This window comes from Staurois parvus, unplaced genomic scaffold, assembly GCF_062004578.1.
Source record: "Staurois parvus isolate SC_StPar_1 unplaced genomic scaffold, SC_StPar_1.0 ptg000467l, whole genome shotgun sequence".
NCBI lineage: Eukaryota > Metazoa > Chordata > Amphibia > Anura > Ranidae > Staurois > Staurois parvus.
In genome coordinates, this window is record NW_028318263.1 from 532,682 (window position 1) to 557,718 (window position 25,037).

Here is a 25,037-nt window from a genome sequence, read left to right on the forward strand (position 1 = left end):
AATCAGCCACAAATCTCTTCATAGTGCGATGATCACGCTTAAGTTTTCATGAAATATCGAATGTTTTCATACCTCGTCCAAGGCATCGAACTATTTCACTCTTTTTGGCAGCAGAGAGATCCTTTTTCTTCCCCATATTGCTTGAAAATGGTGCTCTGCTTAATAATGTGGAACACCCTCCTTTAGTAGTCTTTCCTTAAATTGGGCTCACCGGCCAATCTAATTATCACAGGTGTCCGAGATTGTTTTCAGTGATCAAAAGAGCCCTGACACACAATGCCATCCATGAGCTAAACTGAAAAACAAAATATTTCATCTTTGTGACACTGAAATAGAATTTGCATAATAATTTGGAACATGGTGTACTTCATTTCTCTTCTATGTTTCTTGCCCTCCAGAGGATTTCCCCCACCCCCCCCCCCCCCCCACCTTCCTGACCAGGCCATTTTTTGCGATATGGCGCTGCGTTACTTTAACTGATAATTGTGCGGTCATGCAACGGAGCATTTAAACAAAAAAGACCACCAAATTTGAAAAAAAAAACAATATTTTGGACTTTTTTCTATCAAACATGTCCAGTAAAAAAAATGTTAAAAATCAAATTTCAGCATAAATTTAGGCCAAAATTTATTCTGCTCCGTGTCTTTGCTAAAAAAAAATCCCAATACGTGTAAATTAATTTGTTTATGTTAAAGTTAGCATTTTCAAATGGCGGAATAGATACTGGGATTTTTTTTTTCATACTAGTAATGGCGACGATCAGCGATTTATAGCGGGACTGCGGCAGGCATTCTGACACTAGGGGGGGGGGGGTAACTGACTTGGTGTCACTGACATCCCAGTGACACCAATACAGTGATCAGTGATAATAAAAAGCACTGACACTGTACTGACACTGGTCAGGAAGGGGTTAACATCTGGGGTGTTCAAAGGGTTAACTGTGTGCTGCTTTACTGTAGGCATGCTGCTATGCAGAGCCATACAAAGCAGTGTTCAGGAGCTGACAGGGGAGAGATCTGTATTGTTTCTACACAGGTCTCTCCCCTCTTGGAGATACTTGGCGATCACTGGGTGCTGGCGAGAAATTACTGGCCGGGGCCTGGAGATCGACAGCCAAGGCCGCGATTGGCAGCATGGGTAGGGCGCGTGTGCACTCCCCTTACCCGGAACTGCAAAATCATGTATTTATAAGTGATTTTGAGCAGTGGCATCCCTAGGGGTGTGCGGTGGGTGCAGGAAGCACCGGGTGACACCATCACTGGGGGTGCAGGAGCAGGATGCATGTTGAATTGTGTTTTTTATATATTGGTCCTGCCTGGACCTTGAAGAAGAGAACATACCCCGAAAGCTTGTCCTCAAAATTGTATGTTAGTGCAAATAAAAAAAGTATCATGTCAGTACTCAATTATATATTACAAAATATATGAAAAATATATTTAAAAATATATATTTTTAAAATATATTCCTCAGATTTTTTTTTACATATAAAAAAGTAATTTTAACATATACTTTTACATATATTTGCAAATGCATTCCAAAAATGTAGATTTGTATTTTTAAAGACATGCAATATATTTGTAATGTATTTTTAAAAATATCTTTCATATATTTTGTAATAAAAACCCATTTCCACATGCAGTATATGTGTATATCAGGGGTGGACTGACAACTCATGGGGCCCCCGGGCAATAGGGGATCATGGGGCCCCTGTGTCCTTGCCCAAACTCAAAAAAGCCTATGAAAAAGGTACCAGGGGCATCTCATGGGGCCCCCTACTGACCCCGGGCCCTCGGGCAGCGCCCGAGTTTCCCATTGGTCAGTCTGCCCCTGGTGTATATATATATATTGCGCTCCTTTCCCTCTTGTATTGAACTGTATTGTTGCTGTATTGTCTCCCGTTATATTGTAAAGCGCTGAGCAAATTTTTGGCGCCATAAATCCTGTATAATAATATATATATATATGTGTGTGTGTGTGTATATATATATATATGTCTATTTTGAAATATATTGAATATGGACAAAATTGTAGTATTTGAAATATATTTTTCTGTATATGGGAACTTATAACTAGCTTTTGGAAAAAGATGCACCTGGAAGGGCTTTGCACAATCAAAAGGTTTCCCGAATTACTGATTAGCCTGCCAATAAAACAAAACGCTCCATCTAATAGCTTGCATCCGTTTATCGCCCCTTTAAGAGCTGAAGATGCAGCGTTGCCACTTTAAGAGCGGTGATGGCTGTGCGCAGGCTCAGTGTGTGTCAGTGGCCTGGCCTGGAAGTGTGTGCAAAGCTGCTGAGTCCTGTGTGTGCTGCACTGACAGGTAGGGGGGAGGAGGGGGCACCGTGACGTCACAATGTTCACACGCCGATACAATGTATCTAATGCTTATCAAGGTTTCTGTGTGCTAGTATACATTGCATGGACCTCTACACCATCTGTGCACTGCAACAATGTACCAGATCTGATCAGAGAATACAATGCATCCTTATGTTTCAGTGCCTATCATTCTACACTTTCCATATATTGCAACAATGTATCAGATCTGATCAGAGAATACAATGTATCGTTATATGTATCAGTGCCTATCATTCTACACTTTCCATATATTGCAACGATGTATCAGATCTGATCAGAGAATGCAATGTATCATTATATGTATCAGTATACATTTCCTATACCTCTACACCTTCCATACACTGCAACAATGTACCATATGCTGCTAATCAGAGAATACAATGGATATTTATGTATCAGTATACACTGCCTATCTAATGCTTATACAATGTATCTAATGCTTATCAATGTTTCTGTGTGCTAGTATACATTGCATGGACCTCTACACCATCTGTACACTGCAACAATGTACCAGTTCTGATCAGGGAATACAATGCATCCTTATGTTTCAGTGCCTATCATTCTACACTTTCCATATATTGCAACAATGTATCGGATCTGATCAGGGAATACAAGGTATCCTTATTTATCAGTGCCTATAATTCTACACTTTCCATATATTGCAACAATGTACCAGATCTGATCAGGGAATACAATGTATCCTTTTGTATCAGTGCTTATCATTCTGCACTTTCCATACACTGCAACAATGTACCATATACTAATCAAAGAATGCAATGTATCATTATGTATCAGTTTACACTTCCTATACCTCTACAACTTCCATACACTGCAACAATGTACCATATGCTGCTAATCAGAGAATAAAATGGATATTTATGTATCTGTATACACTTCCTATGATTCCACGCCTTCCATACACTGCCACAGTGTACCAGATCTGATCAGGGAATACTCTACACCATCCATAAACTGCAACAATGTACCATATGCTGATCAGAGAATTCAATGGATCGTTATGTATCAGTATATACTGCCTATGCATCTACATCTTCCACACACTACAACAATGTACCGGATCTAATCATAGACTACAATGGATCTTTTTGTATCAGCGCCTATAACTTAACACCTTCTACACACTGCAACAATGTGCCAGATCTGATCAGAGAATGTATCAATGTAGAAATGTATCTTTATGCATCAGTGCCTATAACTCTACACCATCCCTACATTGCAACAATGTACCATATGCTGAACAGGGAATACAATGAACCATTATTTATCAATATACACTGCCCATAACTCTGCACCTTCCATGCAGTGCAACAATGTACCATATGCTGCTGATCAGAGAATGCAATGGATCTTTACGTATCAGTATATACTGTACACGGCTCAGAAAAATGAAAGGAAGACTCTGAAAACCCATCAGATCTCAATGGGGAGGAATCGCCTGCTGGATCTCTATACTGACATGGACGGGTGATGCTTGAGGAATGTAAGGACGCCCCATTGTTTGATGGAAATGAAAATGATCGACCTACAGAGGACTGAATTCAAAGACACCCCGAAAATCAAAGTGAAAAAATGATGCAGCAGGGGAGTCCATTTTGCTCAAATGTCATTGCAGCAACTCAGAATGGTCCTCAGTAGTTTGTATGGCCCCCACGTGCTTGTATGCATGCCTGACAATGTCGGGGGAGGCTCCTAATGAGACCACGGATGGTGTCCTGGGGGATTTCCTCCCAGATCTGGACCAGGGCATCACTGAGCTCCTGGACAGTCTGAGGTGCAACCTGGCGGCGTCGGATGGACCGAAACATGACATCCCAGAGATGTTCTATTGGATTTAGGTCAGGTGAGCGTGGGGCCATTCAATGGTATCAATTCCTTCATCCTCCAGGAACTGCCTGCATACTCCTGCCACATGAGGCTGGGTATTGTCACACACCAGGAGGAACCCAGGACCCTCTGCACCAAGAGGAACCCAGGACCCACTGCACCAAGAGGAACCCAGGACCCACTGCACCAGGAGGAACCCAGGACCCACTGCACCAGGAGGAACCCAGGACCCACTGCACCAGGAGGAACCCAGGAACCACTGCACCAGTGTAGGGTCTGACAATGGGTCCAAGGATTTCATCTTGATACCTAATGGCAGTCAGGGTGCCATTGTCTACCCTGTAGAGGTCTGTGCGTCCCTCCATGGATATGCCTCCCCAGACCATCACTGACCCACCACCAAACGGTCATACTGAACCATGTTACAGGCAGCAGAACGTTCTCCACGGCTTCTCCAGACCCTTTCACGTCTGTCACATGTGCTCAGGGTGAACCTGCTCTCATCTGTGAAAAGCACAGGTTGCCAGTGGTGGACCTGCCAATTCTGGTGTTCAATGGCAAATGCCAATCCAGCTCTATGGTGCCAGGCAGTGAGCACAGGGCCCACTAGAGGACGTCGGGCCCTTAGGCCACCCTCATGAAGTCTGTTTCTGATTGTTTGGTCAGAGACATTCACACCAGTGGCCTGCTGGAGGTCATTTTGTAGGGCTCTGGCAGTGCTCATCCTGTTCCTCCTTGCACAAAGGAGCAGATACCGGTCCTGCTGATGGGTTAGGGACCTTCTTCAGCCCTGTCCAGCTCTCCTAGAGTAACTGCCTATCTCCTGGAATCTCCTCCATGCTCTTGAGACTGTGCTGGGAGACACAGCAAACCTTCTGGAAATGGCACATATTGATGTGCCATCCTGGAGGAGTTGGACTGCCTGTGCAACCTCTGTAGGGTCCAGGTATGGCCTCATGCTACCAGTAGTGACACTGACCCGAGCCAAATGCAAAACTAGTGAGAAACAGTCAGAAAAGTAACAAAAAAAAATGTCAGTGGCCTCCACTTGTAAAACCATTCCTGTTTTGGGGGTCGTCTCACTGTTACCCATCTATTGCACCTGTTGTTAATTTCATTAATACCAAATCAGCTGAACTGATTAACAACCCCCTCTGCTACTTACCTGACCAGATCAATATCCCGGGAGTGTCATTGACTTGATTAAAAAGCCTTCCTTTAACCCCACACTTTCCATACACTGCAACAATGTACCAGATACTGATCAGAAATGTATCTTTAGGTATCAGTGCCTATAACTCTACACCATCCACATGCTGACTTCGAATACAATGGATCTCTATGTATCAGTATATACTGCCTAGAACTCTACATCTTCCACACACTACAATGTACCAGATACTCTTTAGAGAATGCAATGTATCTTCATATATCAGGATACACTGCTCATAACTTTACACCTTCCATACATTTCATTGCAACAATGTACCACATGCAAAGCAGAGAACTCAATGGATCTTCCTGTATCAGTAAATACTGCCTATAGGCCGGTTCACACCAGAATGTGATGCGGGAAAGGTGCGTTCTGTGCGATCACCTGTGCAATCTGCTGTGTGTGTCAATATATTCCTAATGACACCCCAAACACAGATCACAAATGCAGTGCATTTTTCCTGCACCAGATTGCATTGTACCGCAGTACCATGTGATCTGGAGATCTGGTGCAGTGCTTTTTTGAATGCAATCCAGTGTGATTTCAGTCCATTCTAATGAATGGGCTGAAAATCACACTGGACTGAATCACACAGGAATCGCATAGGAACACGGACTCTGCTCCCATACAATTCAGGTGTGAACCAGTCCTAGAACTACTAAGATGCATCTAGACCCATACAACGAATACAATATATCTAGACTCATACAACGAATACAATGCATCTAGACCCATACAACGAATACAATGTATCTAGACTCATACAACGAATACAATGTATCTAGACCCATACCATGAATACAATGCATCTAGACCCATACAACGAATACAATGTATCTAGACCCATACAACGAATACAATGTATCTAGACCCATACAACGAATACAATGTAGCTTAACCCATACAACGAATACAATTTATCTAAATCCATACAACAAATACAATGTAATTAAATCCATACAATGAATACAATGTATCTAAATCCATGAATACAATGTATCTAAACGCATACAACAAATACAATGTATCAGCATTTATCAATATTTGATTTTATGATTTGTGATGTTGAAGGAAATGTTGAAACGTGATGGACAAACCAAAAAAATCTTTCTGTTTGGGAAATTTTTTTTTCCTGTACTAAAAATAGATGGGGTTATCCGCAAATAAAATGGGTGGAAGTCTTTGTAAAGTGGGTGGAGTCTGTTTGCAATTGATATTAGTGAGAATATTTCCAGAAAAGAGATATGGGAAATATAGGTGGAAGAATTTTTATTTTTAGTTACTGTATTACTGATTTATAGGTAAACAAACATGTTTTATTAAACAATCTCTTGTTTTTTTTTTGTTGTTTTTGTTAGTAGCTGATAACTAATAATATAGTGGAAGAGAAAAAAGCTAGCAAATGTTTTCTTTGTGTCAGGGGCGGACTGACAACTCATGGGGCGCCCGGGCAATAGGGGATCATGGGACCCCTGTGTCCTTGCCCACACTCAAAGCACACCCAAAAAAGCCTATAATAGGTACCAGGGGCATCTCATGGGCCCCCTACTAACCCTGGGTCCTCGGGCAGTGCCCGAGTGCTGGAATGGTCAGTCCGCCCCTGCTTTGTGTACACTCAAAGCTCATTAGGCTAGGTCCATGCCTCTGTGTGGTCCCATGATACGTTGTCACCTGTGCAATAAGTCCATCCATGACATTTCCTGGCTACTAAATATTCCACGCTCAACTGTTAGTGGGATTATAACAAAGTGGAAGCAACTGGGAACAACAGCAACTCAGCCACCAAGTGGTAGGCCACGTCACATGACAGGGCGGGGTCAGCGCATGCTGAAGCACACAGTGCGCAGAAGTCGCCAACTGTCTGCAGAGTCAATAGACAAAGACCTCCAAACTTGGTGTGGCCTTCAGATTACCACAACAACAGTGTGTAGAGAGCTTCATGGAATGGGTTTCCATGGCCGAGCAGCTGCATCTAAGCCTTCCATCAGCAAGTGCAATGCAAAGCGTCGGATGCCGTGGTGTAAAGCACGCCGCCACTGGACTCTAGAGCAGTGGTGACGTGTTCTCTGGAGTGACCAATCACGCTTCTCTGTCTGGCAATCTGATGGACGTGTTTGAGTTTGGTGGTTGCCAGGAGAACGGTAATTGCCTGACTGCATTGTGCCAAGTGTAAAGTTTGGTGGAGGGGGGATTATGGTGTGGGGTTGTTTTCAGAGGTTGGGCTTGGCCCCCCTAGTTCCAGTGAAGGGAACTCTTAAGGCATCAGCGTACGAAGACATTTTGGACAATTTCGTGCTCCCAACTTTGTGGGAAGAGTTTGGGGATGGCCCCTTCCTGTTCCAACATGACTGCACACCAGTGCACAAAGCAAGGTCCATAAAGACATGGAGGAGCCAGTTTGGGGTGGAGGAACATGTCCTGACCTCAACCCCATAGAACACCTTTGGGATGAATTAGAGCGGAGACTGCGAGCCAGGCCTCCTCCCCCGACATCAGTGCCTGACCTGACAAATGTGCTTCTGGAAGAATGGTCCAACCTTCCCATAGACACCCTCCTAAACCTTGTGGACGGCCTTCCCAGAAGAGTTGAAGCTGTTATAGCTGCAAAGGGAGGGGCCAACTCAATATTGTACCCTACAGACTAAGACTGGGAGTTCATGTGTGTGGAAAGGCCGGCGACACAAAACATTTGGCAATATAATGTATTTACTGGGATTTACACCGCTATGATGTCATATTAGTAATGGCAGCAATCAGTGACTTATAGTGGGACTGTCATAGTGTGGCCGGTAATCTGTCAGTAGCTGACACTGGCTGGAAGGTATAATAATTGACTTACGGAAACTGACATCAATAGTTACACTGATGCAGTGAGCAGTGCTAACATTGTACACTGTACTTATGACACTGGCTGGGAAGGGATTAACATCTAGGGGCAATCAAGGGGTTAATTGTGTGTCTAACAATGTGTATTGTGTCCTGCTTTACTTTACTGTATCTCTGTTTATTCTCCTGCTTTGCAGAGAGATATATTGATATGTTTGCATATATATATATACATATATATATATTGTATATACCATTGTTGTAGGGGCTAAAACTTTGACACAAACCAATTAATATAAACTTTTTAGACTTTTTTTTTTACCAAAGACATGTAGCAGAGTACATTTTGGCCTAAATTTAAGAAAAGATATTTGATCTTTACATTTTTTTTTATTAGATATGTTTTATACCGGAAAGTAGAAAATGTTTATCTTTTTTCAACATTTTGGTCTTTTTTCATTTATATTGCAAAAAATACAGGAACTGGGTTGTAATCAAACACCATCAAAAGAAAGCTCTTTTTGTATGAGAAAACATTATAAAAATTTAATTTGGGTACAGTGTCGCATGACCTCGCAATTGACAGTTAACCCCCCTGGCGGTATTTCCGAGTGTAGCTCGGGGTAAAGTTTCAGCACCACAAGCGGTAACCCCCCTGAGCTACACTCGGGAATACACTGCAGCGTTGCTCCGGGATCTCTTCTGTACTTACCTTGTCCTGCGCTCCCGCGATGTCCCCCCTGCAGCATCCCCGGCCATCTCCTCCAGCCGATGCCGGCATCTGCCTTCCGGGTTCCGTTCCCTGCAACGTCGGGACGTACGGGGGGACGGAACTGGCAGGAAATTTGAAAATGTTAAAAATGACATTCACTAAATACACTAAAATCACATAGTATAACATTCCTGTATCAAACCATTTCACATACATTTTGTCCCGAGTGCTTTGTCCGGCGCCCTGCCTGCATTTTTACCGCCCTTTCTGCCTGGAAACTGAGAAACGTCCATGGCGTCCAAAAAGCGTCCCTTTAGGTCAAAAGCGGTTTTAGACCGGCTAGAGAACAGCGATAGTAAATCAGAACCACTTGCAGAATTGAGTGATAATGATTCATGGGGGAAATTCCTCATCAGACACTGAAAACGATTCTGCGACTGAGCTCAGCGATGTGCGAACTTGGCGCTCTATTTCACATTTCAGTGTTTTTGGTTTGATTATATTATTGAATTAAATGTATTATTATTATTTTTTATGATTATTTATTAAATTATAATTTATGATTTTGTGTTTCAAATTTTATCATCCCCGGGATGTTTACTAGACTCTTGTTCGGACAGATTTCAGTGAGTTATTCCTAAAAATTACAGGCCTACAATAAAAAAAATACATATTTCCATGCAAAAAAATGTAACGCTTTGAGCACAGAAATACTGACATAATCAGACCGCTAGGGAGGCTACAGTAGCGCAGTGATGAATAGTAACAAATGTCAAGAAGTGGGTAAAACTTTTCGGAGCCCAAGTGGTTATTATTCCATCTGGACACTTTATGCCTCTGTGTCTTCAGAACATGTGAGAACTAAAAAAAAGGCATAAAGACTAAACAAAAACCCTATAAAAGTCTATAGCGGGAACATTTGCATGTGGATATGAAAGCCGTCAATCTGTTTGCTGGGTGAATTGGAGTTGTTCTCTCCTTTGTGCTGATAATTCCGGGTTTTCTGGTAGTCAGATCACATTATAGAGAAGAACACACGTCTGCAGTATTTGTCTGACTCATAGATGGGAAAGGCCCATCCGTCTGTCTGGGAATATATAGGTTGGTGTGGCTTGTGCCAGTCTGTCACTCCGCTGTCTGGAGTGCAAAAAAACACCAAGCCAGACATAGGATTCCAGAAGAAGGTGACTTTCTAAGTATTGGTTTTAGGATATGCAGGAAAGGATACTGTCCTGTAAATGTTTGGGACTAACAAAAATTGCCTGCAACATCCTCCTACTTCTGTGGATGCATAGGGGATACTAGTCATTACACACAATGCTGCTCTAAACGTGAGCTCTGTCTGTCCTATCAAGTGTCAGTGTGTCATTGTTCTGGAACCCCCAAGTGTCAGGGTGTCATTGTTCTTGACCCCAAGTGTCAGTGTGTCATTGTTCTGGAACCCCAAGTGTCAGGGTGTCAATGTTCTGGACTCCCAAGTGCCAGTGTGTCACTGTTCTGGAACGCCCAAGGGTCAGGGTGTCATTGTTCTGGACCTCCAAGTGCCAGTGTCTTTGTTCTGGAACCCCAGGGTGTCATTGTTCTGGACCCCCAAGTGCCAGTGTGCCATTGTTCTGGAACCCCCCAAATGTCAGTGTGTCATCATTCTGGGATCCCCAAGTGTCAGTGTGTCTTTGTTCTGAGACCCCTAAGTATCATGGTGTAATTGTTCTGGACCTCCAGGTGTCAGTGTGTCATTGTTCTGGACCTCCAAGTGTCAGTGTGGCATTGTTCTGGACCTCCAAGTGTCAGTGTGTCATTGTTCTGGACCCCCAAGTGCCAGTGTGCCATTGTTCTGGACCCTCAAGTGTCAGTGTGTCATTGTTCTGGATCCTCCAAGTGTCAGGGGGTCATTGTTCTGGACTCCCAAGTGTCAGTGTGTCATTGTTCTGGACCCCCAAGTGTCAGTGTGTCATTGTTCTGGGTCCCCCAAGTGTCAGGGTGTCATTGTTCTGGGACCCCCAAGTGTCAGTGTGCCATTGATCTGGATCCCCAAGTGTCAATGTGTCATTGTTCTGGATCCCCCAAGTGTCAGTGTGTCATTGTTCTGGATCCCCCAAGTGTCAGGGTGTCATTGTTCTGGGACCCCCCAAGTGTCAGTGTTGCATTGTTCTGGACCCAAAGCGTCAGTGAGCCATTGTTCTGGAACCCCCAAGCGTCAGGGTGTTATTGTTCTGGACCCCCAAGTGCCAGTGTGCCATTGTTCTGGACCCTCAAGTGTCAGTGTGTCATTGTTCTGGATCCTCCAAGTGTCAGGGGGTCATTGTTCTGGACTCCCAAGTGCCATTGTTCTGGAACCCCCTAACAGTCAGTTTGGCATTGCTCTGGGACCCCCCCCAGTGTCGTTGTTTCATTGTTCTGAACCCCCAAGTGTCAGTGTGTCATTGTTCTGGATCTTCAAGTGTCAATGTGTCATTGTTCTGGACCCCCAAGTGTCAGTGTGTCATTGTTCTGGACCCCCAACTGTCAGTGTGTCATTGTTCTGGATCCCCCAAGTGTCAGGGTGTCATTGTTCTGGGACCCCCCAACTTTCAGGGTGTCATTGTTCTGGGACCCCCAAGTGTCAGTGTGCCATTGATCTGGATCCCCAAGTGTCAATGTATCATTGTTCTGGATCCCCCAAGTGTCAGTGTGTTGTTCTGGATCCCCCAAGTGTCAGGGTGTCATTGTTCTGGGACCCCCCAAGTGTCAGTGTTGCATTGTTCTGGACCCCCAAGTGTCAGGGTGTTATTGTTCTGGACCCCCAAGTGCCAATGTGCCATTATTCTGGAACCCCTCAACTATCATTCTATCATTGTTCTGGACCCCCAGGTGTCAGTGTGTCATTGTTCTGGACCCCCAAGTGTCAGTGTGTCATTGTTCTGGAGCCCCCAAGTGTCAGGGTGTCATTGTTCTGGGACTCCCAAGTGTCAGTGTGTCATTGTTCTGGGACAACAATTGTCAGTATGTCATTGTTCTGGGAGGACAATTGTCAGTGTGTCATTGTTCTGGACCCCCAAGTGTCAGTGTGTCATTGTTCTGGACCCCCAAGTGTCAGTGTGTCATTGTTCTGGGTTGGGGGGCAACTGTCAGGGTGTCATTGTTCTGGGACCCCCAAGTGTCAGTGTGCATTGATCTGGATCCCCAAGCATCCTTGAGCCATTGTTCTGGAACCCCCAAGTGTCAATGTGTTATTGTTCGGGATCCCCCAAGTGCCAGGGTGTCATTGTTCTGGGACCCCCCAAGTGTCAGTGTTGCATTGTTCTGGACCCCCAAGCATTATTGAGCCATTGTTCTGGAACCCCCAAGTGTCAGGGTGTTATTGTTCTGGACCCCCAAGTGCCAATGTGCCATTATTCTGGAACCCCTCAACTGTCATTGTGTCATTGATCTGGACCCCCAAGTGTCAGTGTGTCATCGTGGAGACAACCCCTCACTCGGGTGTCTGGATCTGTACGCTCGTGTTAATGAGGCCTGGCTGTTGAAGTAAGCTCAGCCAGTACATATCAATGTGTGACCAGAAATCCGTCCCTTCCTCTGCTTTTGATGCAATGATGTTGACTGCCAGTGAGTGAACCTCTGATCTGTAATGAGAAATCCTCTGTGTCCGCAGGAGATTGTGTGCCGGAGGAAAAGAGGATTATGGATCGGGATTGACATCATTCTATGGAAAGTACACCAGGCTGAATCCGGCCACCTGCCAGAGCCTGTGGATAACGTGCGGCTCCAGAGCCTGTGGATAACGTGCGGCTCCAGAGCCTGTGGATAACGTGCGGCTCCAGAGCCTGTGGATAACGTGCGGCTCCAGAGCCTGTGGATAACGTGCGGCTCCAGAGCCTGTGGATAACCTGCGGCTCCAGAGCCTGTGGATAACGTGCGGCTCCAGAGCCTGTGGATAACGTGCGGCTCCAGAGCCTGTGGATAACGTGCGGCTCTAGAGCCTGTGGATAATGTGCGGCTCCAGAGCCTGTGGATAACGTGCGGCTCCAGAGCCTGTGGATAACGTGCGGCTCCAGTGCCTGGTGAGTAATGGGTTACTGTGACCTGGGACAGAGGCAGATGGAATGGCGGCTTGAGATACAGTACACCAAATATCGGTGCCATGCCGTGTGTAATGTATTGGTATATACCTTTTAGTGCATAGCTCCCTCCTGTCCCAGAGAGGACCCCAATCCCTCTATCTATAGTTGTGGCCTCTATATATCAATAGACTATGCAAAAATGGTCATACCTGGAATTCAGTTTTAAAGTGTTACTAAACCCTGGACCCTGCATTCACTATATCCGCTCTCCCCGGACCCTGCATTCACTATATCCGGTCTCCCCGGACCCTGCATTCACTATATCTGGTCTCCCCGGACCCTGCATTCACTATATCTGGTCTCCCCGGACCCTGCATTCACTATATCAGGTCTCCCCGGACCCTGCATTCACTATATCCGCTCTCCCCGGACCCTGCATTCACTATATCCGGTCTCCCCGGACCCTGCATTCACTATATCCGGTCTCCCCGGACACTGACTTCACTATATCCGCTGTCCCCGAACCCTGCATTCACTATATCCGGTCTTCCTGGACCGTGCATTCACTATATCCAATCTCCCCGGACCCTGCATTCACTATATCAGGTCTTCCTGGACCGTGCATTCACTATATCCGGTCTCCCCGGACCCTGCATTCACTATATCCGGTCTCCCCGGACCCTGCATTCACTATATCTGGTCTCCCCGGACCCTGCATTCACTATATCTGGTCTCCCCGGACCCTGCATTCACTATATCTGGTCTCCCTCGACCCTGCATTCACTATATCCGGTCTCCCCGGACCCTGCATTCACTATATCCGCTCTCCACGGACCCTACATTCACTATATCTGGTCTCCCCGGACACTGACTTCACTATATCCGCTCTCCCCGGACTCTGCATTCACCATATCTGGTCTCCCCGGACCCTGCATTCACTATATCCGCTCTCCCCGGACCCTGCATTCACTATATCTGGTCTCCCCGGACCCTGCATTCACTACATCTGGTATCCCAGGGCCCTGCATTCACTATATCTGGTCTCCCCGGACCCTGCATTCACTATATCCCCTCTCCCCGGACCCTGCATTCACTATATTTGGTCTCCCAGGGCCCTGCATTCACTAAATCTGGTCTCCCAGGACCCTGCATTCACTATATCCGCTCTCCCCGGACCCTGCATTCACTATATCTGGTCTCCCCGGACCCTGCATTCACTATATCTGGTCTCCCGGACCCTGCATTCATTATATCCGGTCTCCCTGGACCCTGCATTCACTATATCCGCTCTCCCCAGACCCTGCATTCACTATATCCGCTCTCCCCGGACCCTGCATTCACTATATCTGGTCTCCACGGACCCTGCATTCACTATATCCGCTCTCCCTGGACCCTGCATTCACTATATCTGGTCTCCCCGGACCCTGCATTCACTATATCCGCTCTCCCCGGACCCTGCATTCACTATATCTGGTCTCCACGGACCCTGCATTCACTATATCCGCTCTCCCTGGACCCTGCATTCACTATATCTGGTCTCCCCGGACCCTGCATTCACTATATCTGCTCTCCCCGGACACTGAATTCACGATATCCGGTCTCCCCGGACCCCGCATTTACTACATCTGCTCTCCCACAGTACACAGATCATGGAAATGCAATTATTTTAGTAGATATAAACTTCTAAATACCTTTTCTCATCAGCAGTGTATAATAGTCTTTTGCCTTCTGACCAGCTGAGCACTGGTTAACCTTGTAGGAGGAGATTTCATTCTCCTCTGACTGTCCTATGAGGCTGCATAGCCCTTGACCCTCTGTCTGGACAATGCTGATTGGCCCTGTGCTGATCACATGCACCCTCCCTAGAAAAAAAAAAACTCTAGCAATGCACACCAAACTGAGCATGAGCAGCTTGCCCCCAAGGCTCTGTTCTATCAGCAGATGGATTGGGGACAGTAGAATAAGGGGAGGATCAGAGAAGACAGGATTAACCCCTTAGGTTCAACAGTGAGTATAACAAGCATACTTTACTGCATCTACAGACTGATTTCACTGTTGTGGGTTTAGTAACACTTTAACAGTTAAACATCACAAGGTTCTGTGAAGATTTCGCTTCAGGTAGATCCAAAGCTGGTTATATGTTAGCTCAGCCATTCTCAAACAGGGTTCCTCTAGAAGTTGCTAGGGGTTCCTTGAGCTGTGGGTGATTGACCTTCCATTTGATGGTGCCTCTATAGTTCCAAGACCAATGCTACTTGGCAAAGCCAATAGCATGGCACCACTTATTGTGATGGGAGTCACTTTGGGTGGGGGGCACATGGAACCTAGATCACTTTGGAGAGGTGGGGAGACCCCTGTCTCAGCTCCCCATATCCCTCTTATGTGTAAATCACCCTGTGCTTGTTAGGGGTACAGGGTGATCAGTCCTAATATTGGGGTGGGGGGATGTGGATTGTTTGGTGTCATGTGGTTGCATCCCATTGTTCTATTGTGTGTCTTGCTTGGGAGCAAACTATTATAGGATGTATGTGTTTATGTGTATTGGCTTGGTGGGGGGTGTCTCCAGCAGCCCTCCCTCCTGATGGGACTGTCTGTTGGTTTGTCTCTCGTTACTAAATGTAGATTTCCCCACCCTGTGTCATTATGCGGGGAGGGGGGATTGTTCCCTTGAGTGTATATATCTTGTATCTGTGTTAAAATAAACAAATCTACCTTCTGGATTACTTCAAGTCTGGTGTCGTCTAGTCTTGCATGGTCGGCTGTGGTGTCTGTGGTCGGTGTTCAGACAGGGAAGCGGGAGTCTAATAGTAGTACCCAAGCGCAGTCTGGGGTCGGTTCTGTTACACTTCTCTTTTGAGCTCTGGCATTCTGACCACCTTGCAGAGGTCATATTCTTTGTATTGACCACTGATGTGAGGGACATTTTCACCCCCCAATGAACTATTTGTGGTAAGGGTTCCCCAAGACTTGAAAAATTATTTCAGGGGTTTCCTCTGGAGTTCAAAGGTTGAGAGAGGCAGTGTTAGATAATGGCGATGAATCAGAGAGGGGTCACTTGCTTCTGATTTCCTGTATTCCCAAAGGCAGTCTTTGTCAACCTTCTTACCGTAGAGGAACCCTTAAAATGATTTTTTAGGTCTCAGGGAACCTCTGCATAAACCAATTCATCGGGGAAAAGTGTCATTTACATTGGTGGCCTGTGGAAAGAATTTCCCACTTACAGTGGTGGCTAAAAAAAAAAAAAATCAATGGCATCATGCTGCTGGCCCTGCCAAGTGGTCGCCCCAGAATTATGCAGCCACCATGCACCCTGCGGGTCAATCAACCACAGCTGAGGGAACTCCAGGCAACCTCTGAAGGACACCTAGGATTCCACGGAACTCTGGTTGAGAATCGTTGCTCTATGGTGTAACTGTGTAACAATAGAAGAGTAGAGAAAGGTGTAGACTATAGAAAACGGAAAAGGCAGAAAAAGAAAGAATAAAAAAAAGAGGTGGGAGGAGGGGGGGCAATATTCTCTTCCTGGGGTCATGCCTATTACAGTGTTTCGTTGGTTTAAATCAGACTATTTTTTTTTTTGTGGAAACTTACTATGGACTGTGAACCAGTTCCTTTTTATATACACTTATATACACTTACTGTCCACTTTATTGGCTACATCTGTTGAATTGCGTGCTAACACAAATTTCTAATCAGCCAATCACATGGCAGCAACTCAGTGCATTTAGGCAGCTAGACGTGGTGAAGACGACTTGCTCAAGTTCAAACTGAGCATCAGAATGGGGAAGGAAGGGGATTTAAGTGACTTTGAACGTGGCATGGTTGTTGGTGCCAGACGGGCTGGGCTGAATATTTCAAAAATTGCTGATCTACTGGGATTTTCACACACAACCATCTCTAGGGTTTACAGAGAATGGTCCAAAAAAGAGAAAATATCCAGTGAGTGCCTGTGTGGACGAAAATGCCTTGTTGATGTCTGAGGTCAGAGGAGAATGGGCAGACTGGTTACAGATGACAGAAAGGAAAGAGTAACTGATGTCCATATAGGCCAAAATCTCTGAAGCATGTTCCCAAACCTTTGGTGAATCTACGCCACGAAGAATGAAGGCAGTTCTGAAGGCAAAAGGGGGTCCAACCTGGTGCATTTAGGCATCTAGACGTGGTGAAGATGACTTGCTCAAGTTCAAACTGAGCATCAGAATGGGGAAGGAAGGGGATTTAAGTGACTTTGAATGTGGCATGGTTGTTGGTACCAGATGGGCTGGTCTGAGTATTTCAAAAACTGCTGATCTCCTGGGATTTTCACGCACAACCATCTCTAGGGTTTACAGAGAATGGTCTGGAAAAGAGAAAATATCCAGTGAGCGGCAGTTGTGTGGAGGAAAATTCCTTGGTGATGTCAGAGGAGAATGGGCAGACTGGTTACAGATAACAGAAAGGAAACAGTAACTCATGTTCATATAGACCAAAATCTCTGAAGAATGTTCCCAACACCTTGTTGAACCTACGCCACGAAGAATGAAGGCAGCTCTGAAGGCAAAAGGGGGTCCAACCTGGTGCTGGCAAGGTGGACCTAATAAAGTGGCCCCATGATCCCCTATTGCTCGGGGGCCCCATGAGTTGTCAGTCCGCCCCTGGTCAGGACTTTCTCCTGCTATTTTCCAGAAAGTTTGTGTTTCATCAGATGAATACAAACAGAATCAGCCTCATTAGAGAACTCTGTAGTGATTTGTTGGCGGGGCTGAACTCCAAATTGAGACACAAGATCAGAGTCCTCCCTTATGCAAACATCTGTTAAAAAATGATTCTGTTTCTCAGTGTGGCTATTAGGGATGTGCAGAGCAGGGGCGGTCTGACAACTCATGGGGCCCCCGGGCAATAGGGGATCATGGGGCCCCTGTGTCCTTGCCCAAACTCAAAAAAGCCTATGAAAAAGGTACCAGGGGCATCTCATGGGGCCCCCTACTGACCCCAGGCCCTCGAGCAGAGCCGAGTTTCCAAATGGTCTATCCGCCCCTGGTGCAGAGTGACTTTGGTAAAGCAGATATTGGCGTCTGTGAAACTCTCAATTTTTCTCATAAAGATTTTTAGACAAAATTTGAAAAAGAAGAACTCTTGCAAAACTTTTGAGAAATAAGAAAGTAAAGACCTTTTGCAGAAAACAAATGTATTTTATACCCCAGGGAGATGGGTGGGGGGGGGGGCTAGCACTTATGTATTACAGGTATTACAGCGCCATCAATATACTCAGTGCTTTACATACAGTGGCGTACTTAGGCAGGTGCGGGGGGGTGTGCGCCACACTGGGTGACACCTACCCCACGGGGTGACACCGAACCCGCTCCACGAAAAGGTAAGCTGTAAAGCAAGCCGACGATCCCCGCAGGATGGATCTGCGAATTGAGCATAATGGATCGGACTCCGATCCATTATGCTCCCCAATCCGCAGATCCCATCCATCCTGCGGGGATCGTCGGTTTGCTTTACAACTTACCTTTTCGTGGAGCGGGTTCGGTGTCACCCCGTATAGGTTGCATGCTGACGATCCCCGCAGAATGGATCGGATCTGCGGATTGGGGAGTATAATTAATCGGAATCCGATCCATTATGCTCAATCTGCAGATCCGATCCATTTTGCGGGGATCGTCGGAGGGGATGTCACCAAGTGTTACCGCACCGGGTGACACTAACCCTAGGGATGCCTCTGTTTACATATATATTGTACATTCACATCAGTCCCTAACCCTCAAGGGGCGTACAATCTAAGGTCCCTAACTTACATTCATACATACACATACTAGGGCCAATTTAGATGGGAACCAATTAACCTATCAGAATGTCTTTGGAGTGTGGGAAGAGACTGGAATACCTGGAGGAAACCCACGCAGGCACAGGGAGACCATACAAACTCCAGGCAGGTGGTGCCGTAGTTGGGATTCGAATCAATGACCCGAGTACAGCCAGGTGGAACTTGGTCCCATTCTATTTGGTGGCCTCATTGCATCTCTTTATATTAGTTGTAGCTCGATCCCATTCTGAAGCCCAAATTGTGGGTGTTCCTGTAGGGGGGGGTACATCTAGCACATACCCCCCCCCCTTAACCCCTCCTCTCTACACTGAGTGGTCTTTTACCATTTTGAATGAATAACCGCTGCTTCCTTTTGGGTGAAATTACACTTTAAAGTGGTAATAAACCAAAAAACAAATGTTATAATGCAGCCTACCGATTCCTAGATGTGATGGATGCATTCATTTTTTTTTTAGGCTTCCTCTCTTCTTTTTTCATCTGGGGATGCTGCCAGTAAGTCTGTTGTTTTTCAAAAGAACAAACTCTCCAGCAGAATGTATCAGTTTACAAGAATGAGACTAAACATTTAACACTGACAGGGGTGCTTACAATGATCAGCTTTTATTCATGTAAAACCTTTATCTCAAAAGGATCAAAACTGTTTGCTGTAACTGACTATAAAGTTTGAGTTGGAGTTTGCCTCAGTATGTTAATGTCTGCTAGTCCATCTAACACTGCCCTCCCCCTTGACTGACCCCTGTGCTCCTTCATCCAGAGTGGGGGCGCTCTAATACAGGAGGTGTGTTACTGGCCAGATCACCAGGTAAAAACAGAGGGGAAAAAGCCTAAAAAAAAAACTAATACAGCCACCAAAGCTAAGAATTGGTAAGCTGCAATATATAAAATTTTTGGTTTTGGGTTTAATCCCTCTTAAGCTGGACTGACCAATCAAAATCATGTTACAGGTATTCAATGGCCATTGCTGTAACATTTTTTTTCTTTTTACTTTCTCCCGTAACTTTTTATATAGAGAAGAAAATTTGAGTGTCCCTACCCCCATTCTGTGTCCTGAGCAAGCTGTGCAAAAGGAGCTGAAGTCACGGGAGGATCCCATCAACTCACAACTTTTCCGGGAAGACTCAGGACCCTTCTCTGGCCGGGGTGCCTCAGGTGAATTAACTTTCAGTTTCAAGGATTTTTATTAGGTTTTCATGGTGAAGTAAACATCAAATTCAAATATTTATAAAGTGTAACTGTATGGGCATCACAAATAACTTGAACTGCTGTATAGCAGACGCATAGCAATGCCCTGTCACCCCCCCCCCAGGGGCGGACTGACCATTCAGGAACTCGGCACTGTCCGAGGGTCAGTAGGGAGCCCCATGAGATGCCCCTGGTACCTTTCATAGGCTTCTTTGGGAGTGGTTTGAGTGTGGGCGAGGATACAGGGGCCCCATGATCCCCTATTGCCAAGGGGCCCCATGAGTTGTTAGTCCGGCCCTGCCCCCCCCCCATAGAAATACCTACTGTATGTAAATGCTGACTTTCTGAGAGTCAGTATTTGCTTAAGCTTGGACACGCCCCCATCTGGCAGCACTGCAGTCTGGTGAGAGGTCATTCAAGCTGCATTGTAGAGGTGGGAGGGGTGGGCCTTCTCTTCCTGTTCCCTGAAAGTCCTGGAATTTGGAGAGGTATTCTCTTACATCATAGGTGAGATCTGGCAATCAATGCTCAGTTCATAGCGTTGTATCTTGTATATTGATATACATTGCTGAGCCAAGAGGTGTCATGAGATGAGAAGGGATGGGACTCCTCTTTAAATCAGGGGTTCTCAACCATCGGGCTTTGGTAAGCTGTAGCCTCCCTCCTACTTGGCCTCTAGCTAGCAGCAGATCCCCTAACCACCTACAGTACCTCACAGCTGCCATAGTGCCTCCCAACCTTCCATAGTGCTCTCCAACCTCCCACAGTGTCACTCCCTGTAGTGCCGCCCAGCCTACTGCAGAGCCTTCAGTGCCCCCAATCTCCAACAGTATCCAACACTGCCACCTGACTTCTCATAGTGCCCCCCTAGCCCCTGCAGGACACTCCAGCCTACCACAGTGTCTTGCAAAGACCCCAGCTTCCTTCAGAAACCCAATCCCCCATAGTCTCCCAAGCCCCCTCTAAAAAACCCATCCCCTACAGGGCTAACAAGTGTGCTGCTGAATCCACCAACCCTCCAACCCTCCAACCCTCCAGAATCCACTTCTGTCACCACCATATTGTTGTATAGTGTATATTGATGTACATTGCCAAGAGAAGTAATCAAAGAAAGGATGGGACTCCTCTTTAGATCTGTTGATCTCAACCGCTGGGCCGTTGCCTCCTGCCAGGCCTCTAGCCAGCTACAGGTCTTCTAACCTTCCATAGTGCCCTTAACCTTCCATAATAGACTGCAGTACCCCTCAGCCCCCATAGTGCCCCCCCCCACCTCCCACAGTGGTCCCCATCCTCCCACAATGCCACCCAACCCCCAAGAGTGCCTCTCAACCTACTGCAGAGACTCCACAACCCTACTGTGCTCCTATCTCCAGCAGTGTCCCACATTGCCCCCGATCTTCCACAGAGGCTTCTTCCAGCCCCTGCAGCACCCTCAAGTCTCCCACAGTGCCACTGCAAAGTCTCTAGCCTCCTAGAGAGACCCCCAGCACCCTCTAGAGACCCCAATCCCTAAATTTCCCCTTTCCTGAAAACTCTTCCCCTACAGGGTCACTAAGTTTGCTTCAGAGTCCCCTAACCCTCTCCAGAACCCCACTCCCCCATATTATTGTGGTGTGTATATAAATGTATATTGCCAAGAGATATCAACTAAGAAAGAACGGGACTCCTCTTTGGATCAGGAGTTCTCAACTATTGAGCCACAGCCTCCTTCTTACCAGTCCTCTAGCCAGCTGCTGATCCCCAAAACCTCCCATAGTGTCCTCAATCTTCTACAGTGGACTGCAGTGCCCCTCAGCCCTCACAATGCCCACCAAACTCCGACAATGGCCTCCAACCTCCCACAGTGCCACCCAGCCCCCTGTGATGCCTCCCAGCCTACTAGACAGTCCAGACCCCAGTGGTGGCCCTATCTCCAGCAGTGTCCCACAGTGCTCCCTGACCTACCACAGTCCCCCCCCCAACCCCTAAACCCTAAATACCTGCAAAGTACCCAGCCTCCTAGAGACACCCCCATTCCCCACAGTTTTCCCCAGACCGCTCCAGAAACTCCATTCCTGCAGGGCCACCAACTCTGCTGAAGAGTCCCCTAACCCTGTCCGAAACCCCCAAGCTCCCCTTCCCAAAGTAACATTCAGCCGCATGCAGAGCCCACCAGCATTTAATACATATTTTGCATTCCCATACTTGCATGAGTTTTAAAATATTTTTACCCTGTTGGGGCATGGAGGGTTTTGGAAGAATTTGCCAGGTCTTGGTCTCAATAAGGTTGAGAACCCCTGATGTACATTATGCCGTTGACGAAACGTGTATCTATCTGGGTGTAGGTGCAGAGCAGAGGACAATTATAATCAAATTTATATCCTGTGCCACAGCCCCCCCCCCCATAACCCCTAAATCACTCTCCAGTCTACAAACGCTCCCCTGCAAAGTACCCAGCCTCCTAGAGACATCCCCATTCCCAACAGTTTTCCCCAGATCCCTCCAGAAACTCCATGCCTACAGGACCTCTAACTCTGCTGCAATGTCCCCTAACCCCCTCCAGAACCCCCCTCCCCATATTATTGTGGAATTTATATTGATGTATATTGCCAAGAGATATCATCCAAAAAAGAACGGAACTCCTCTTTGGATCAGGAGTTCTCAGCTATTGAACCACAGCCTCCTTTTTACCAGTCCTTTAGCCAGCTGCTGATCCTCAAAACCTCCCATAGTGTCCCCAACCTTCTACAGTGGACTGCAGTGTCCCACAGCCCCCACAATACCCCCTAACTTCCCACAATGGTCTACAAACTCCCACAGTGCCACCCAGCCCCCTGCGATGCCTCCCAGCCTACTAGACAGTCCAGACCCCAGTGATGGCCCTATGCAGTGTCCCACAGTGCTTCTTGACCTACCAAAGCCAACCCCTAAACCACCCTCCAGTCTCCCATTGTTCCCCTGAAAAGTACCCATCCTCCTAGAGACACCCCCATTCCCCACAGTTTTCCCCAGACCCCAACAGAAACTCTATTCCTACAGGGCCACCAACTCTGCTGAAGAGTCCCCTAACCCTGTCCGAAACCCCCAAGCTCCCCTTCCCAAAGTAACATTTAGCCGCATGCAGAGCCCCCCAGCATTTAATACATATTTTGCATTCCCATACTTGCATGAGTTTTAAAATATTTTTACCCTGTTGGGGCATGGAGGGTTTTGGAAGAACTTGCCAGGTCTTGGTCTCAATAAGGTTGAGAACCCCTGATGTACATTATGCCGTTGACCCCAGGGGCGGACTGACCATTCAGGTACCCGGGCACTGCTTGAGGGCCCGGGGTCAGTAGGGGGCCCCATGAGATGTCCCTGGTACCTTTCATAGGCTTTTTTGGGTGTGGTTTGAGTGTGGGTGAGGACAGAGGGGCCCCATGATCCCCAATTGCCCGGGGGCCCCATGAGTTATCAGTCTGCCCCTGGTTGACCCGTGTATGTATCTGGGTGTAGGTGCGGAGCAGAGGACAATTATGATCAGATTTATATCCTGCGACCCGTCTGAGTTCCTAAAGGAAACCTCCTGCTTGCTTCCAGATGCTGACTTCATGATTGGGGTGAAGGTGAATACCCATGATTCTCTACGCCTGCCTTGTGAGGCTACAAGATGGCCTCCCTCTCTCCGCCTCCACCGATTTCCACCCGAACCTGCAGATTCTGGAGTGCAAGAGGTGGGTGAAGAGGCTTTCTGTCACCCTGTCCCAGCGCCCGCCCAGAGGCACCGCCAGTGTCTGCGACTTTCATATACAGTAAGTACAGCTTGAACTATGAAAAAAACGTATATCCTGCGCTCAGGTTTAATGTTTGGTGTCTCACAAAATGATTTATCGTGATCGCGTTTCCAAAAAGTACTAATGATGATGATAGTAAAAAAATAAAAATGAATCCAAATGTGTGAACCAATATAACAAAACAGTGGCTGCTGCTACTACATGGGGGACTACATGGGGGACTACATAGGGTACTTCATAGGGTACTACATAGGGGACTACATAGGGTACTACATGGGGTACTACATAGGGGACTACATGGGGTACTACATAGGGTACTACATAGGATACTACATAGGGGACTACATAGGGGACTACATAGGGGACTACATGGGGTACTACATAGGGGACTACATAGGGTACTACATGGGGTACTACATAGGGGACTACATGGGGTACTACATAGGGTACTACATAGGATACTACATAGGGGACTACATAGGGGACTACATAGGAGACTACATGGGGTACTACATAGGGGGCTACATAGGGTACTACATAGGGTACTTCATAGGGGACTACATAGGGGACTACATAGGGTACTATATAGGGTACTTCATAGGGGACTACATAGGGTACTATATAGGGTACTTCATAGGGTACTACATGAGGTACTACATGGGGGACCCTCAAAGAAATATGCAATAATTGGTAGGGAAGCGCTGCTTTATTATATCATAAACACAATTTGTGACATAAAAGGAACTATGCTGTGACACCATTAATAGTCCATAAAAACTAGTGCAAACAGTGCAGTCCCTTAATCAATGTCAGTGCTCTCTTCTTTTCATGAAAGGTGTCACTCTCATTCTGTGCTCCCCACCAGTGACCCCCAGTGACCCCCCCCACTCACCGGCTCCAATGGACTCTTCAAACTAAGTAAGAGTCTATGGAGCTTAAAGTGTTACTAAACCCACAACAGGAAAATCAGTCTGTAATGGATACATTTATATTAAGGGGCACTCTGATGGGAACGTTCTATCTTGGAGGGCATCCATCTTCCCATCAACTCTGACCAGCTTCTCTCTCCCTGCTGAAGAAAAGAATCCCCACAACATGATGCTGCCACCACCATGTTTCACGGTGGGGATGGTGTGTTCAGGGTGATGGGCAGTGTTAGTTTTCCCCCACACATAGTGTTTTGCTTTTAGGCCAAAAAGTTCAATTTTGGTCTCATCTGCCCAGAGCACCTTCTTCCACTCTTCCATAAAGGCCAGATTTGTGGAGTGCACGACTAATAGTTGTTCTGTGGACAGATTCT

General features: G+C 46.5%; 1 protein-coding gene across 2 annotated transcripts in view; it reads left to right on the plus strand.

Annotated features, from left to right (window-relative positions):
* The first annotated feature begins 2,249 nt into the window (after window positions 1-2,249).
* SEC22C (SEC22 homolog C, vesicle trafficking protein) overlaps window positions 2,250-25,037 on the plus strand; it is a 52,231-nt gene continuing 29,443 nt past the window's right edge. Inside the window, exons 1-4 of one of the 2 annotated variants that reach the window (XM_089689030.1) lie at window positions 2,264-2,323; window positions 12,586-12,994; window positions 19,813-19,952; window positions 23,544-23,755. In XM_089689030.1, coding sequence (XP_089545156.1) covers window positions 23,580-23,755 — 176 coding nt within the window. In that variant the 5' untranslated portion in view covers window positions 2,264-2,323; window positions 12,586-12,994; window positions 19,813-19,952; window positions 23,544-23,579. Of the gene's footprint in view, window positions 2,324-12,585; window positions 12,995-19,812; window positions 19,953-23,543; window positions 23,756-25,037 lie in introns of both variants that reach the window. The other variant, XM_089689031.1, reaches the window with a different exon arrangement.